The 15,399-nt window shown below is 38.5% G+C and overlaps 1 protein-coding gene across 1 annotated transcript in view; it reads left to right on the top strand.

Moving 5' to 3' along the window:
• Positions 1–3,642: 3,642 nt before the first annotated feature.
• MSH6 (mutS homolog 6) overlaps positions 3,643–15,399 on the top strand; it is a gene marked incomplete in the record, with an annotated part of 174,352 nt that continues 162,595 nt past the window's right edge. The window contains 1 exon segment of the mRNA XM_053712227.1: positions 3,643–3,956. Within this exon segment, the coding sequence (XP_053568202.1) occupies positions 3,751–3,956 (206 nt within the window).

The following is a 15,399-nucleotide window of genomic DNA, read 5'->3' as shown; positions in this document are numbered from 1 at the left end:
TCTTTAATTCATCTTGCCTATGTTGAGTCGGGTAAAACTCCGCCTCATAGGATTACAGCTCATTCTACTAGGTCAGTTTCTACTTCCTGGGCGTTTAGGAATGAAGCTTCGGTTGACCAGATCTGCAAAGCAGCAACTTGGTCCTCTTTGCATACTTTTACTAAATTCTACCATTTTGATGTATTTTCTTCTTCTGAAGCAGTTTTTGGTAGAAAAGTACTTCAGGCAGCGGTTTCAGTTTGAATCTTCTGCTTATGTTTTTCGTTAAACTTTATTTTGGGTGTGGATTATTTTCAGCAGGAATTGGCTGTCTTTATTTTATCCCTCCCTCTCTAGTGACTCTTGTGTGGAAAGATCCACATCTTGGGTAGTCATTATCCCATACGTCACTAGCTCATGGACTCTTGCTAATTACATGAAAGAAAACATAATTTATGTAAGAACTTACCTGATAAATTCATTTCTTTCATATTAGCAAGAGTCCATGAGGCCCGCCCTTTTTTTTTTTGTGGTGGTTATGATTTTGTATAAAGCACAATTATTCCAATTCCTTATTTTATATGCTTTCGCACTTTTTTATCACCCCACTTCTTGGCTATTCGTTAAACTGAATTGTGGGTGTGGTGAGGGGTGTATTTATAGGCATTTTGAGGTTTGGGAGACTTTGCCCCTCCTGGTGGGAATGTATATCCCATACGTCACTAGCTCATGGACTCTTGCTAATATGAAAGAAATGAATTTATCAGGTAAGTTCTTACATAAATTATGTTTTTTAGTTAGAGGGATGTCCAATTAGCATAAAACAAGCCAAATGTGAGTGAGCCAAGATGGTTTTCATAGATTAAAAGCTTGGTTACTTATTCAAAATCTCCCATTGAAATGCATTGAAATGAGGGTACCAGGTTTGGTGTCATATTACATGATCAATATAATTTGGCTGACGCTAGATTGATTCTTTTTCTATAGAGGGATGCCCAATTAGTATAAAACAAGTAAAAAGTGAGTGAGCCAAGATGGTTTTCATAGAGTAAATGCTTGGTTACTTATTCAAAATATCCTATTGAAAAGCATTAAAATGAGGGTTCTAGGTTTGGTGCCATATTACATGATCAGTATAATTTGGCTCAGGCTAGATTGATTCTTTATAGATAGAGGGATGCCCAATTAGTATGAAACAAGCCAAATGTGAGTGAGCCAAGATGGTTTTAATAGAGCAAATGCTTGGTTACTTATTCACAATTTCCCATTGAAATACATGGATGCTAGGGTGCAAGCTTTGATGCCATATTACATGATCAATATCATTTGGCTCAGGCTAGATTGATTCTTTTTAGATAGAGGGATGTCCAATTAGCATAAAACAAGCCAAATGTGAATGAGCCAAGATATTTTTCATAGATTAAAAGCTTGGTTACTTATTCAGAATTGCCCTTTGAAATGCATTGGAATTAGGGTACCAGGTTTGGTGCCATATTTCATGATCAATATCATTTGGCTCAGGCTAGATTGATTCATTTTATATAGAGGGATGCCCAATTAGTATAAAACAAGTAAAATGTAAGTGAGCCAAGATGGTTTTCATAGAGTAAATGCTTGGTTACTTATTCAAAATCTCCCATTGAAATGCATTGAAATTAGGGTACCAGGTTTGGTTCCATATTACATGATCAATATCATTTGGCTCAGGCTAGATTGATTCTTTTTAGATAGAGGGATGCCCAATTAGTATAAAACAAGCCAAATGTGAGTGAGCCAAGATGTTTTTCATAGATTAAAATCTTAGTTACTTATTCAGAATATCCCATTGAAATGCATTACAATGAGAGTACCAGGTTTGGTGCCATGTTACATGATCAATATAATTTGGCTCAGGCTAGATAGATTTTTTTTATATAGAGGGATGCCCAATTAGTATAAAACAAGTCAAATTTGAGTGAGCCAAGATGGTTTTAATAGAGGAAATGCTTGGTTACTTATTCACAATTTCCCATTGAAATACATGGATGCTAGGGTGCCAGCTTTGATGCAATATTATATGATCAATATCATTTGGCTCAGGTTACATTGATTTTTTTTATATAGAGGGAAGCGCAATTAGTATAAAACAAGCCAAATGTGAGTGAGCCAAGATGGTTTTAATAGATTAAAAGCTTGGTTACTTATTCAAAATCTCCCATTGAAATGAGGGTACCAGGTTTGGTGCCATATTACATGATCAATATAATTTGGCTCAGGCTAGATTGATTCTTTTTCTGTAGAGGGATGCCCAATTAGTATAAAACAAGTAAAATGTGAGTGAGCCAAGATTAAAAGCTTGTTATCTTATTCAGAATTTCCCTATTGAAATTAATGAAAATTATGTTGCCACCTTTGGTGCCAAATTTAATGATTAATATCATATTAACTTTGCTAATTGTTGTTTAATAAATCATTTATTTCATTAATAAGAAGCTAACTAGAATAGGATGCTGGGTGAATAGTAAGCTAACTTGAATCTTCGAATAAGAAGCTGGCCGAATAAGTAGCTAACTTCAGCATTCGAATAAGAAGCTGGCCGAATAAGGAGCTAACTTCAGCATCATGGCAACAGTCAAGTGGTACAAAAATGGGTTTTCCTCTCAGTTTTTTTTTTTTTGCAGTTCTGCTATTTATTGTTAAAATGTTAAAGCAAAAAAACCTGTTATGACATTTTTATTATTTTGCCACTTACATTAATCTCTTAGAATTCTATCATGTTTTTTTTATAACACATTCAAATGATTGGTCAAAAAGTTGGGTAACGAGTCTACCATGGCTCATGAGAGGATGCCTGTATATCTGGTCTTTGAGCATCAAATGCAGTAGCAGAAATACCATTGAGGCAGCATGCACAGTGGCACCAGGGTCCAAGTGCTGGGGGCTGCCCATGTCAGCCAATCTATTATACAAATGTGTGCAGAATGTGTACAATACAAATGCAGGAGAGAATTTATTAGTGCAGGTGCATCTATCTATCTATCCTCAAAATTATCAGTCAGCAGCATGAATATTATTACTTTTGTTTACAACAGAGATAAATGTAGGGGCCCCCAACATTTTTTGCATCGAGGCCCTGTTGAATACTCCACTAATTATGAATTGGAATTTTGACATCTAATATCTGTTTTTTTTCTGAACATGTTATACGAAATACCATAACTGGTCAGTCATCTAGGTTACAGCGCTTACAAACTGTAACACCAAGTATTTCAATTGTTTCTCGTCATTATTTTTATTTATAGCGCACCACCAAAAACACAAGAAAAACAGACTAAAGTGAAAGGATTGCAATGCCATGTATGAGAAATGTTTAAAAGATTAGGAGTCTGCGTGTGATAAAACAACACAATAGGCCACCAGGCAGTAAACAACTTCTAAAACGAGTATTATACAGATGACGAAACTCTCTGCACTGCAGCCCATCACAAGGCCTACTATAATCCTAACAGCCTACAATTCCCAAACTCCCTGCTTCTCTCTACCTGGAACTGATCTTTATATGATCTCAGTATAGTGCGCCAATTTGTGCCCGCCCACTTTGTTCCATGAGCAAGCTGATAGGCTAACCTCAGGGTAAGCGTCATGGGTGGGATAGCTGATTGGCTAACTGCAGTTTGGCTCTAAAATCTGATGTTTCCCTTTTTTTCTCTTGACACTAAGTTTTTCCCGCCAGCGCCTGATGTTTGGGTGCTGCTGAGAGACGCGTGAGTCTGTCTCTGCTATCTAGTCACCATGTCCAAGCAAAGCACATTATTCAGCTTCTTTACAAAATCTCCCCCGGTTTCTAGCAGCAGTAAATCTAAATCTGGGGGAATCTCAACATCACCTACCGAGGCTGATGTCCCGTCATCTGGGGGAAATAAATCCAACTCGTCTCCTAAAGAGGGAGCTAAACAGAGACCTGATGGAGGGAAGACTCCACGAGCAGCTACCCCAAGGTACAGCATGGGGGAGGGATAGGGGGATTGTTGGATGTAGCCCATCGTTATTCTTGGCAGAAAGCGGATTGCTTGTTAACACAATAATACACAAAGTTGTTATAGTCTTAGTGTTAGAGTAGCACATTCTATTTAGTACAAACGTGTGGCTTCAAAATAAAGTAAAAATTATATATATATATATATATATATATATATATATATATATATATATATATATATATAATGTATGTGTGTGTATATGTATATATATATATATATATATATATATCTATATGTAACTATATTGTGTGTATGCAGTTTATTTCCTTTTGGAGGGACATACTAAACTGCACTTTTGGATTGTTTTTAATTTTGAGCAGCTGAGATACGTGGTGTTTTTTTTTTATCATGGAAGTCAATACCAAATCTGTATAGATATAAGCAAAATACTGTATTTGTAATGACGTAGTGGTGATATATATACAGGTGGCCCTCGTTTTACAACGGTTCAATTTACACCGTTTCAGAATAACAACCTTTTTTTCCAGTCATGTGACTGCTATTGAAAAGTATTGAGAAGCAGTGCATTTATTAAAATAGCCAGTAGGTGGAGCTGTCCGCTTGTGTTGCAGCAAAGCCAAGCAAGCTGAAATTAATCAGTTTAACCAGACCTGAGCAGTCAAGCAGATTTCAAAGGAACAAGATCTTCCTGTCTATAAATCAGTCCAGATTGGAATGCATAGAAATAACTGTTTGCAGAAAAATGCAAGTGAAGTCTGTGTTGTATGATTATTTTAATAGGTTTATAATTCTGTTTAGCAAATGTTTTTGTTCATTTAACTTATTTTAATTATATATTCTGTGTTGTGGGATTATTTTATTAGGATTATAATGCTGTTTAGCATTTAAAGTCTTCATTTCAAAGCTTTAAAAATAATGTATTAGGTGTTATTTATGACAATTTTGAGAGGGGCCTGGAACCTATCTCCCTCACTTCCCATTGACTTACATTATAAACTGGGTTTCAATTTACAACGGTTTCGATTTACAACCATTCCTTCTGGAACCTAACCCCGGCGTAAACTGAGGGCTACCTGTGTGTGTGTATATATATATATATATATATATATATATTAAATGGCTTGAGAAATCCTGGTAAATTCTTTTGCACATTCAAGTTCCTCCTTTTTATGTTATGTATTGTGCATTTAACCTCAATAAAAAAAAATAAAAAAATAAAAAAAAAATACATTCCCTATTTAAATCATGAGTTTGTTTTGGACTTGACTGTCCTTTAATGATTCGGTCAGCGGCAGTTTCCACTCAGGATTAGCAGTTATCTGTGGTGATCGAACCAAACTTTACCTATGCATTTAACCAATTTGCAGGCATTAGACACAAGTATATAATTTTATTGCTGTCGACCTTGCAACAACAGCAAGAGAGCATGATATTTTTTTCACTGTAATGCAACTATAAAATTGTCTGTATATGAGTGAGAAAATAGGCTGTACACAAGACCAGCTCAAATGGAACTGCATTTGGATCCTAAAGTAGATATTTGTATTGAAGGTAGTGGAAACAGCCTCCTTATTTGACATGTGCATTTTACAAAAACTGAAAAGGATCATGGACTTAATATTTTTCTTTCTTAAGATAGCACTGTTCCATTTATGATTTTACTATGCCCTGTGCACCTGTGTTTTTTACTGTCTGCTCAGAGTGTCTTTTTTTAGGTCATGACCCAGTATGTCTCATCACAGATGGATGCCATTGCCAACGGCCGCTCTCTGGGCAGGAGCAGTGTTTTAAAGGACATGAAACCCAACATTTTTTATTTTAGGATTCAGATAGATCATACAATTTTAAATAGCTTTCCTATTTACTTTATTTTATCTGATTTGCTTCATTCTCTTGGTATCCTTTGTGGATGATACAGCAGCAATGCCCTACTGGGAGTTGGTTGAAAGCCAATGACCAGAGGCATTTATGTGCATCCACCAATCAGCAGCTTCTGAGCCTATTTGGATATACTTTTAAAAAAGGATACAAAGAGAATGAAAGATTAGATAATAGAAATAAATTGGAAAGTTGTTTAAAAATGCATGCTCTATCTGAATCATGAGAGCAAAATTGAGTTTCATGTCCCTTTATCCTTTTTTTCTGATTTTTTTTTTTTTTTTTTTTTTTTCCCACTGCTTAGACAATTTTTGAGCTTTGTTTTGCTACCTACGTTTAAGCCCTATTGCTGGTCAAATTCCAGTGAGTGGCGCACACAAATTAAAAAAAAATAAATATATATCTATATCTATAAATATCTATCTATCTGTCATTGTGCTCACGCCGTGGAGTTACTTATGAGAGTGCACTGATTGGCTAAAATGCATGTCTGTAGACTTCCCTTATTTCAGTTCGTTTGACAGTCTCTTAGATACAAGGTAATCACAGATGTAAAAAGTATATTAAAGGATTACTAACTTTAGCTGTTCTTAGGCAAAACTCACCCAACATTAAACATTGCAATTATAAATTAAATCTACCTTTTCATTTTCAAAAACGAAGCTCCCTTTAGCTGAAAAATAAACTTTTATTTTATGTCACTGACGTCACGTTAACCAGCCCTCAAATGTGGGCCGTCTAAGCAATAACATTCTGGCCAATTGTATGCCCAGTATTGGCATGTAATTAAAATACAATTTCGTCATTAAACGCATGTGCAATCGTTTTCTATTAGTATCGTATGCGCATATTGCGGCATAGAAGCAAACATCACCGACAGCAGAGAAAATAACGCATGCGCACACTACGCAGCATACTCCTCTGAAGCTGGATCAACAGAGTGTCTTCTTAGCCCTAAGACGGTGACAATGACGTTGCGTGTAGTCGCGCATGCGCATTGCGTCCATTAGTCGTCATGTTCCAACTGGAGTTGTCCTCCAGGATTGGAATACAGTTAGGGAGTATAAATCCGTGGGTTTGGAAAAAGGTAAAAATGATAAAACTGATATATTGCAAACAACAAAAATTTGAATGTACTTTGAAATTTTTTTTAATTGGTATGCTATTGTTAGAACACGAGTGTATATTTGACTACAGTGTCCCTTTAATATAACAGTGTTGGTTATACAAAACTGGGTAATATGTATTAAAGGGATTATCTATCTTTTAAAATAAATATTCTGGAGTAGACTGTCCCTTTAGGAGAGGGACTTGTCTGCTAGAAAATAAACTTTTAGACATACCAGATTTTTTTTTGTATTGTGCATATAATGTAACATCCCTGTGTGTTTGTGTGTGTTTTTTTTTTTTTCTTTCTTTATTTGTAATAGATCTGATTTCTATCATAATGTACACAGAAAAAGGTACCCTTACAAGCGCTCAAGTGACACAGCCCTTAAAGCAGGAGGAACCTGCCACAGCATAGCGTCTCAGCCACAACACGGTTCTTAGGTCAGTACCTTACTGTCAACGTTGGTGTCCTGGTTCGCTCAGTCCCCCAATAACTCCGATGTCGGATAGGCACACAGCTCCTCCGCTACGGCTCACCTCCAACGTACAGTACAAGCTACGTTCAGTCTTCCTGGCTCCTCCTCCCTCTCAGACAAAGCGCCCCGCTAACCACCATTGACTTCCAGAGAGTCTGACACCCCGCCACGCTTTTTTTCTTTTGCTTGCCCTGATTTCTATTACTCCTCCAAGACAACTCTATTTTAAGGGAGGGGTCTTTGAGGTTTGTAGCTGCTACAGGAGCTGATATTGAGGGGTTTGAATTCCCTCCCCTTCCAGCTCCCTTGTAACTTCAAGCTCCTTCCTGATTCAGCCTCTTTGAGAAACCTGGGAGTGCTGCCCACTAGGCCACCGGCCTGTTATGTTTGATCAGCGATCCCCCTGCATGACTAGAAGGCCTCGTCATGCAGGTAGTTATGTGCATAACAAGAATTATACAAGGTTCTTATATGCTATCTTCCTTTTGTTATGTCTTGGTGTGTACTTTTTAGGTAGAATCATAATAGTTCAGTGATGTATTTAGGTTTTGTGCTGCCCTAGGCACTCAAAATTCTGCTGCCCCCCATTCCCCAGGGTTTAGGGCTTTTTTTTTTTTTTTAGTTGTAATGGTTTTTGATCAGGGTGTAAGATGTTATTTATTTTTTCATGGAATTTCCAAAGTAAATGAGAGAAGAGATGGGGAGAGAGGGGAGGGAAGGGAGGAAAAGACATTGGTCTGAGCTGAAAGGTGGTGTTGGAGCTAGAAATACAGGATCTCAAAGGGATCTCTGGGGACACAATGTGATACTACACCAACTGCTCAAAGGGATCTCTGGGGACACAATGTGATACTACACCAACTGCTCAAAGGGATCTCTGGGGACACAATCTGATACTACACCAACTGCTCAAAGGGATCTCTGGGGACACAATGTGATACTACACCAACTGCTCAAAGGGATCTCTGGGGACACAATGTGATACTACACCAACTGCTCAAAGGGATCTCTGGGGACACAATGTGATACTACACCAACTGCTCAAAGGGATCTCTGGGGACACAATGTGATACTACACCAACTGCTCAAAGGGATCTCTGGGGACACAATGTGATACTACACCAACTGCTTAAAGGGGCACAAACTTTCTGTAGAGCTCGAGATGTAACCCCCTACCTACCCAGCCGAATCACTGAGAAATCACCCACAGACAGAAGAATATGTACAAGTAAATTCTGAACGTCTTTCTTCTTGCGTGCTGCAACAACCTATCCCAAAACTGGCACTTCACCCCTTAGTTTTAGGCTGATCCCCAGCACGCCATGCAGTGCCGCCTTCTATTATGAAATATAGCAGCCAAGATGGTATATGATTTAAAACATTATGCCTAAGGACAAACTATTCCTATATAAATCCATTGGTGCAGAACCTTTAAAAATATGTACTAAAAAAAGAGAGAAATCTCAAGCAATTCATATGATTTCTGGAAAGACAGTGAATTCAGCACAAATACAGAAAACTTAATTATAAAAAGATTTGCAAGCCGTGCACTCCAAAATATCCCAGTAACACAAACTGTAAATACAAACTCCAGATTAAAAACAGACGTAGGACAATTAGTAGCCTGGAGCATAAAATATGAACACAATGGAACTGCTTCATAATAACAAGGTGTTTGTCAGCCACAGCAAAATTAAACCTTAGCACAGTTGGCAGCAGGTATTGGTCTATAATTCTCCAAGCAGTTAAATAGTTTCGGCTGCAACTTACTTTGTGTGCTATTCCACGTAGAGTTAAACTCTGCATATATTAGATATTCAATTTCCCCAAATGTTAATAAAAAGATACATTTTGTTGAGGATACCTTTTTGTTGAGCAGAACATACATATAGATATAATAGAGATATGCAGCCCGTTAGTGGTCTCCCAAAATCACCATGGCTGGTAAACTTTAATGGTATTAAATGCAGGCAACATAAACGAGCGTTGCAATCACATTTATAACTCCAAATAGGAAAAACATCTGTCGGCTTCTTATCATAACATCTACGAGTTATTATGCATTGGTTTATCATATATCCTGTGGTCAAAAGTAGTAGAAGCTCCAGATCGAAGAGCCCAGGCACTCTTCCTGCCTCCTGTGGACAGTAGCTGGAAGACCGAGGATTGGCATTGTGCACACTTGTAGCGTCGCATGTAAGGACCAATGCAGGGCTGGGTATGCGGCTGCACTATATAACACATTACTGTACTCTCGATGTGCTGAAAATTGATTTTGGTTTGTGTGGACGCGTCCCTTGCAATGTAGCAAAAAATGCTGCTATTCTAAGCGCAGGCCTTGTTGGCCTAGGCCATAATACATTACACCCCTATGATAGCTGCTTTGGGTAGGTCTGTCAGACATGGCTTTTATCTCCTGGTTGATGGGCTCCATTTATCAAGCTGCAGATAAAGCTTTGGGGCTCTTGCTGTCTTAAAGGACCACTCAATGGAGAATTGCACAATTAACAAGTGCATAATAAAAAGAAAATACAGTAACACTTACTCTGAATTTTAAATCGGTAGATTTTTTTTTTTTTTTCTGACAAATTTTTTTTCTTATTTTTCCAGCCCCTGTATCATGTGACAGACATCAGCCAATCAGACTAGTATTCATATACCCTGTGAGCTTGTGCACATGCTCAGTAGGATTTTGTTCCCCAGAAAGTGTGAATATAAAAAGACTGCAAAATTTGTAAATGCAAGTAAACTGGAAAGTGTCTTAAAACTGCATGTTCTATCTGAATCATAAAAGTTTATTTTGACTTGAGGGTCCCTTTAAAGAGACAGTAAAGTCAAATTAAAACTTTTATGATTCAAATAGAGCATGCAATTTTAAATACAATTTCACTTTCTATCAAATTTGCTTTATTCTTTTTGTATCTTTTGTTGATTAAAACTAGTTAGGCTGATAAGATCTTAGCAGTGTTTGCAACTAGCGCTGTGGAATCTGTTGGGGGCTCTAGAAATAACAGATGATGATGGTAATAATAATATGGATATAAAAATTGTTGCAAACACTAGTGCCATATGGATAAATACATGTGCAAACTAGTCAGCTCACCTAAGATTACTTTTGAACAAAAAATTGCCAAGAAAATGAAGCACAATTGGTAACAGAAGTAAATTGGAAAGTTTAACATTTCATGCTATATCTAATCCATTTAAAAGTCCATTATAGTCAAAACATTACATGCTCAATCCGTTGTCCGCATGTCATTTTTGACTATCAATCCTGTTTTTGTTTAAACCCGCAAAGGGATTAAACACACAGATGTTTTGCTCGGTACCAGCAGTGCACCTCTAGTCCCAAACGGAACATTTACCGTTTGTTTAACCCTTTTACTGGGTTAAATACACAGAAGAGCAGGGTCAATAGTCAAAAAAATTACATACTCTTAACGAAGCAGAGCAATTTTTTTTTTTTTACTATAATGGCCCTTTAAAGGGACAGTAAAGTCACAATTAAACTTTTATGATTCAGATACAGCATGTGATTACTGTATAAACAACTTTCCAATTTACTTCTATTATCAAATTTGATTTGTTCTGTTAATATCTTTTTTTTTTTTTTTTTTTTATTGAATAATTTTTATTGAGACAATGGATGGAGATAACAGCGAAGGAAGCATGTCCCAGCACAAAACAAATACAAAAAGAAAACTAACTGATACATATCACACATGGAAGGTACATAAAAGTTAAGACATTGGTGTGCTAATATATGATTTGTCAAAATATTATCTAGTCAATAGAAGTTCAATATTTATATAATAGGAGTCAATGATATGGAAGATATCTAGGTTGAAAACAGAGAGATAACATTTGACATAAGTTATAGCACCGACTTCATGACCTTAAATACGGAGTGCGAACAGTGAAATCAAAACATGTGTGACTGGGGCATATAGAAATGAAGTCTCGGTTTTATAATACAGGTAACTAGTGGTCCCTACTCTCAAATAAAGGGTATTCTATATGCTGAAAACAGTGAGAGGAAGGGAGCTGGTATCTTTCAGGCCTCCCGTAGGCCTGAGTATATAGGGGGGGGGGGGGACGCAGCGGGCAAGAGCCGCTCATAATGGGGGGGAGAGGGGAGAAGGGAAGGGGGGGGGGGCGGAGCCATGTGATCTTGAAAATACAAACTGCAGGGCGATGTAAAATGGAATGGGATTGGATCTCAGGGCTTTTGAGTATACTCCTGGAGAACAACTCTAAAATATGAAAACTAGGGCATATGGGTGTAAGGGAAATTGCCAAAGAAGATACAAACAGGGGGGGGACATTTCTATAGACACATAAAGTCAGTTAAGGGCCACTACATGAACCCCTCTCCTGGGGAGGTGCCATCTATAGGCGATGCAGGTAAAAGGAGTAGGGGTATGACCCGCAGGTACTAATCGCCAGCGGGAAAGGGAGGAGAGGGGTCAGATAGAAATGGGAGGTGTCTAAGAAGGTCACATCCTGAAAAAGATACGAGTCCCTCAAGTAGAGGCTTAAAGGAAGTCAGTATGGACATATAATGTGTGTCAAAACTTAGGATCGCCTGTGGTATATTTTTACCTTTTATAGAAAGACTTGCAAAATGGCTCACCTATATCTCCATGATTTAATTGACATATATCATGTATTAAGTCCAGACATGTGGTAAGGCATACTAACCAAGTAAATTATTTTACAAAGATACTAATATCTGAAATAATTAGTAATAGAGCTTATATGGACACATAATATTGGGTAAGAAGCCTATCTGAAACTGAGTAACAGGGCATATCCTCAGAAATATTCATATTGGGCACTATATATCCTACTTATGCATCTAATGTGCCTAGTACTGCTATGAATTATGGAGTGGAGCAGGGGATGCAGGGTACTGATAATAAAGTAGCAAATAAACCTATGAGAACCGAATGTCATGAGGGACATATAAAACAAGCTAGATTGTACATTCTGTTAAGAAGGCCTTCCCTTAATGCAATTTAAGCCATAATAACAGACTTCTCATATAAAACAATTGTGGAAGTAGAAGACATAAGAATCAACTAGCTGCAAAACAAACAACTCTCAGCATATAATATACAAACATTATGCGGCTACATTAGAGGAACATTTGGATATAAAATGTAGATGTACATATTTAAAGCTAGTCGCCAGGTTATCCAATATAGCACAGCTCTAGGTAATTTGAGCTAAATCCTCTGGTTAAGGCGTTGTGCATAAGAATAGTGTCAACATGCATAAAACTTAAAGCATTTCCCCCCCCCTGATTATAAAGATTATCTAAACTGGGCTCTATGGAGTAAAATTAGCTTATATAAAATGAAACTATCAAACCAAACTCTGATTACCCCTTGACCCAAAGTGTACCACTGACATTCAAAACATGCATGGACCAAATGTAGAATTGACATGGGATTATAAACCATAGAGCCCTTAAGTATTAGTCAGTTACAATAAACTCAGGTATAGAGGAAAAAAGAAAACCTTATCAGACAGCACTGTCAACATCTATATGCTGTGTAAAAAGTTAATGTCTCTAATGTGGAGCTCTATATAAATATAAATTGTCTCTGGAGACAGTAACCTGCAAATACAGCAGAGCATGGCAAATTGGCAGTTCGCTGATCTCAGGCTTTATACAGAGGGGGAAGTGGTTCAGCCAGGGCACCTTCCGATGTAGCCCATAAAGAAAGCACTGGCAGGCAGGAGCTCTAAATAACGTATCAGGTGTAGTAGTGAAACTGTTAATCTGTGTGACCACGTCAGGGCAAAGTAACATCTATCAATTGACAAGGCACCGCGTAGAATATCATCTCTTGACGATGCTAAGCTAACCCATCAGTGTCTGCAGTAGAGGGAGTAAAGATAAAAATCACCACCTGGGTCAAAAGAGAGCCTCAAACAGCAATAAATCGCAGAGGGAATGCAGGACAGTTTTAGGAGTTGTGGGCTGTCATAATACGTGATGAAGTCTCTCCCTAAACTCCAATCCACACTTGCACCTATGCTGGAGGTTTTAACGGTTATGTAGAGGTCTGCAAAATCACTCATCTGTAGCATGTCACGTAAAACAAAGGAGCTGTACATGCCTGCCTGCTCATATAACCCAGATGTCCAGCTTATAAGGGAAGTGGCTTTATCCACCACAATGCAGGCTGTGTGATCCGGAATAAATGTTCCCCCAGGGGAGATCGCAAATGTAGTCCCACTATGCACGAAGAGTTTTATTTCTTGGGGTATGACTACTTGTAAGATATGAATCGCTGATTTGGGGTGCCCAGGGGGGCTAACAAGAGGGTTCAAATAGTTAAAGCGCAGCCTAGGATCCCCTAAGGTTAAGGTGTCTCCATAAGCGCTGCAGGCAAATGTAACCGATCGTATATCAGGCAGCCGCAATCCTATCTCTTCCACAGAACAAGCTTCTCCCTCCACCACTTGCAAGATGTAAGATGAAATAGCTACTGGAGTCTGGCAAGTTAGCACTGACGAAGTACTCTGCTGGGGGTAGGCTGTAGTTGTAGTTTGAAGCTCCGCTTGCTCCTCTATTATTGCAGCAGACGGCACTGTGTTTTCAGAGCCGCTTCTGATGGCATCTCTCAGACAATTAAAGTGGTTCGTCATGCGGTGGTCCAATTCCAAGAGGCAGTTTCTTATTTCAGAGTAGGAATCCTCCATAGTTAGCAGTAGAGCCAATGATCTCTGGCCAGGCAGGCAAATTAGCAGATGCGACAGATGTACTACAATTCAAGATAGCGTTTATACCGTATGGCCTCGCTTCACTTAGAGGCACTTGGTGTCGGTAAGCCCGTAGATATAGCGTGTTTCTGAATCCGAAATAGGACCAGACATGTAGCTGAAGTCTTCAGAGTAAAAAAAAGAGAAAAGTTTCAGAGTTATATATAGATAATATACCATAAAAGTGCTCTCATAAGCAGGAGCTACATAAGAACATGTCTGGTCTCAACGGCAGTTGGCTCCGCCCCCCTGTTAATATCTTTTAAGAGTAAAACCTAGGTAAGCTGATACGAGAGCATATGTCTTAACAGTCTGTATACAATTGATAAGTACAAAATGTTTATACTAGAAAGGGTGACAAGATGTCTCTGATACAACACACTATAAAAACACCTCATTGTAAACAAGGGTCAAGTCGCTCTAGAGCAGTGATTTGCAACCTTTTTTTTTTGCGTGGCACACTTTTTTACATTAAAAAAATCCTGTGTCAGGGGGCGTGTCCGATCTGCGTACCTGACAGGACGCATCTACTGCAGGCTCTAATTGAAATCTCTTTAATCCTCCGGTTTTAGAGCCGATAACAGCTATATTACACACATAACCGAATGGTTAGCAGCTACCAAGTAAGAGGCGGCTATATTACAATCCTGGACAGCTGTTCGTATGATAATAGAGCCACAGTTCGGAAGTTCAAGACCTAGGGCGGAGGCCTACACATAGGTAGCGAACCCCCCCCCGGAATCACCGGGTCACTAGTGCTGGCAACAGGCCGTTGCCTTACTGACCTTTTCAGCAAAGTTGGACAATACAAGCAACTCACAACTAATAGCGGCACAGACCTCTATCACCAAATCGCAGCACATCAGATCACCTCAAAATGGCGACTGCATGGGAGACCAGATTAGAGCAGGAATTGGATCAGCGTTTTGCTAGATTAGATAACCTTCTCCTCAGAATATACCAGCGATCTTCCCCACTAGACTGCGTGGAACGCAAAGTGCCGTTGAGGGAACAAGTTGCTGCAGGAGATTTAACACAGACCTCTGCGATATCTCTAACCAAAGATGGCGACCGAAAAAGAACAATAATGGAGGAGAAAACCTCACCTGCAAAAGATCTGTTAATGCAACCGAGGGTGCGGGACCTGCACCAAGCTACACAGGACAGCAAATGCAGCACACACAGCAAGGAAACTAACCGGA

The sequence above is a fragment of the Bombina bombina genome, chromosome 4 (assembly GCF_027579735.1).
Source record: "Bombina bombina isolate aBomBom1 chromosome 4, aBomBom1.pri, whole genome shotgun sequence".
NCBI classification, from domain to species: Eukaryota; Metazoa; Chordata; class Amphibia; order Anura; family Bombinatoridae; genus Bombina; species Bombina bombina.
The sequence above is the reverse complement of the archived record's forward strand: the minus strand, read 5'-3'. Positions and strand labels throughout refer to the sequence as shown.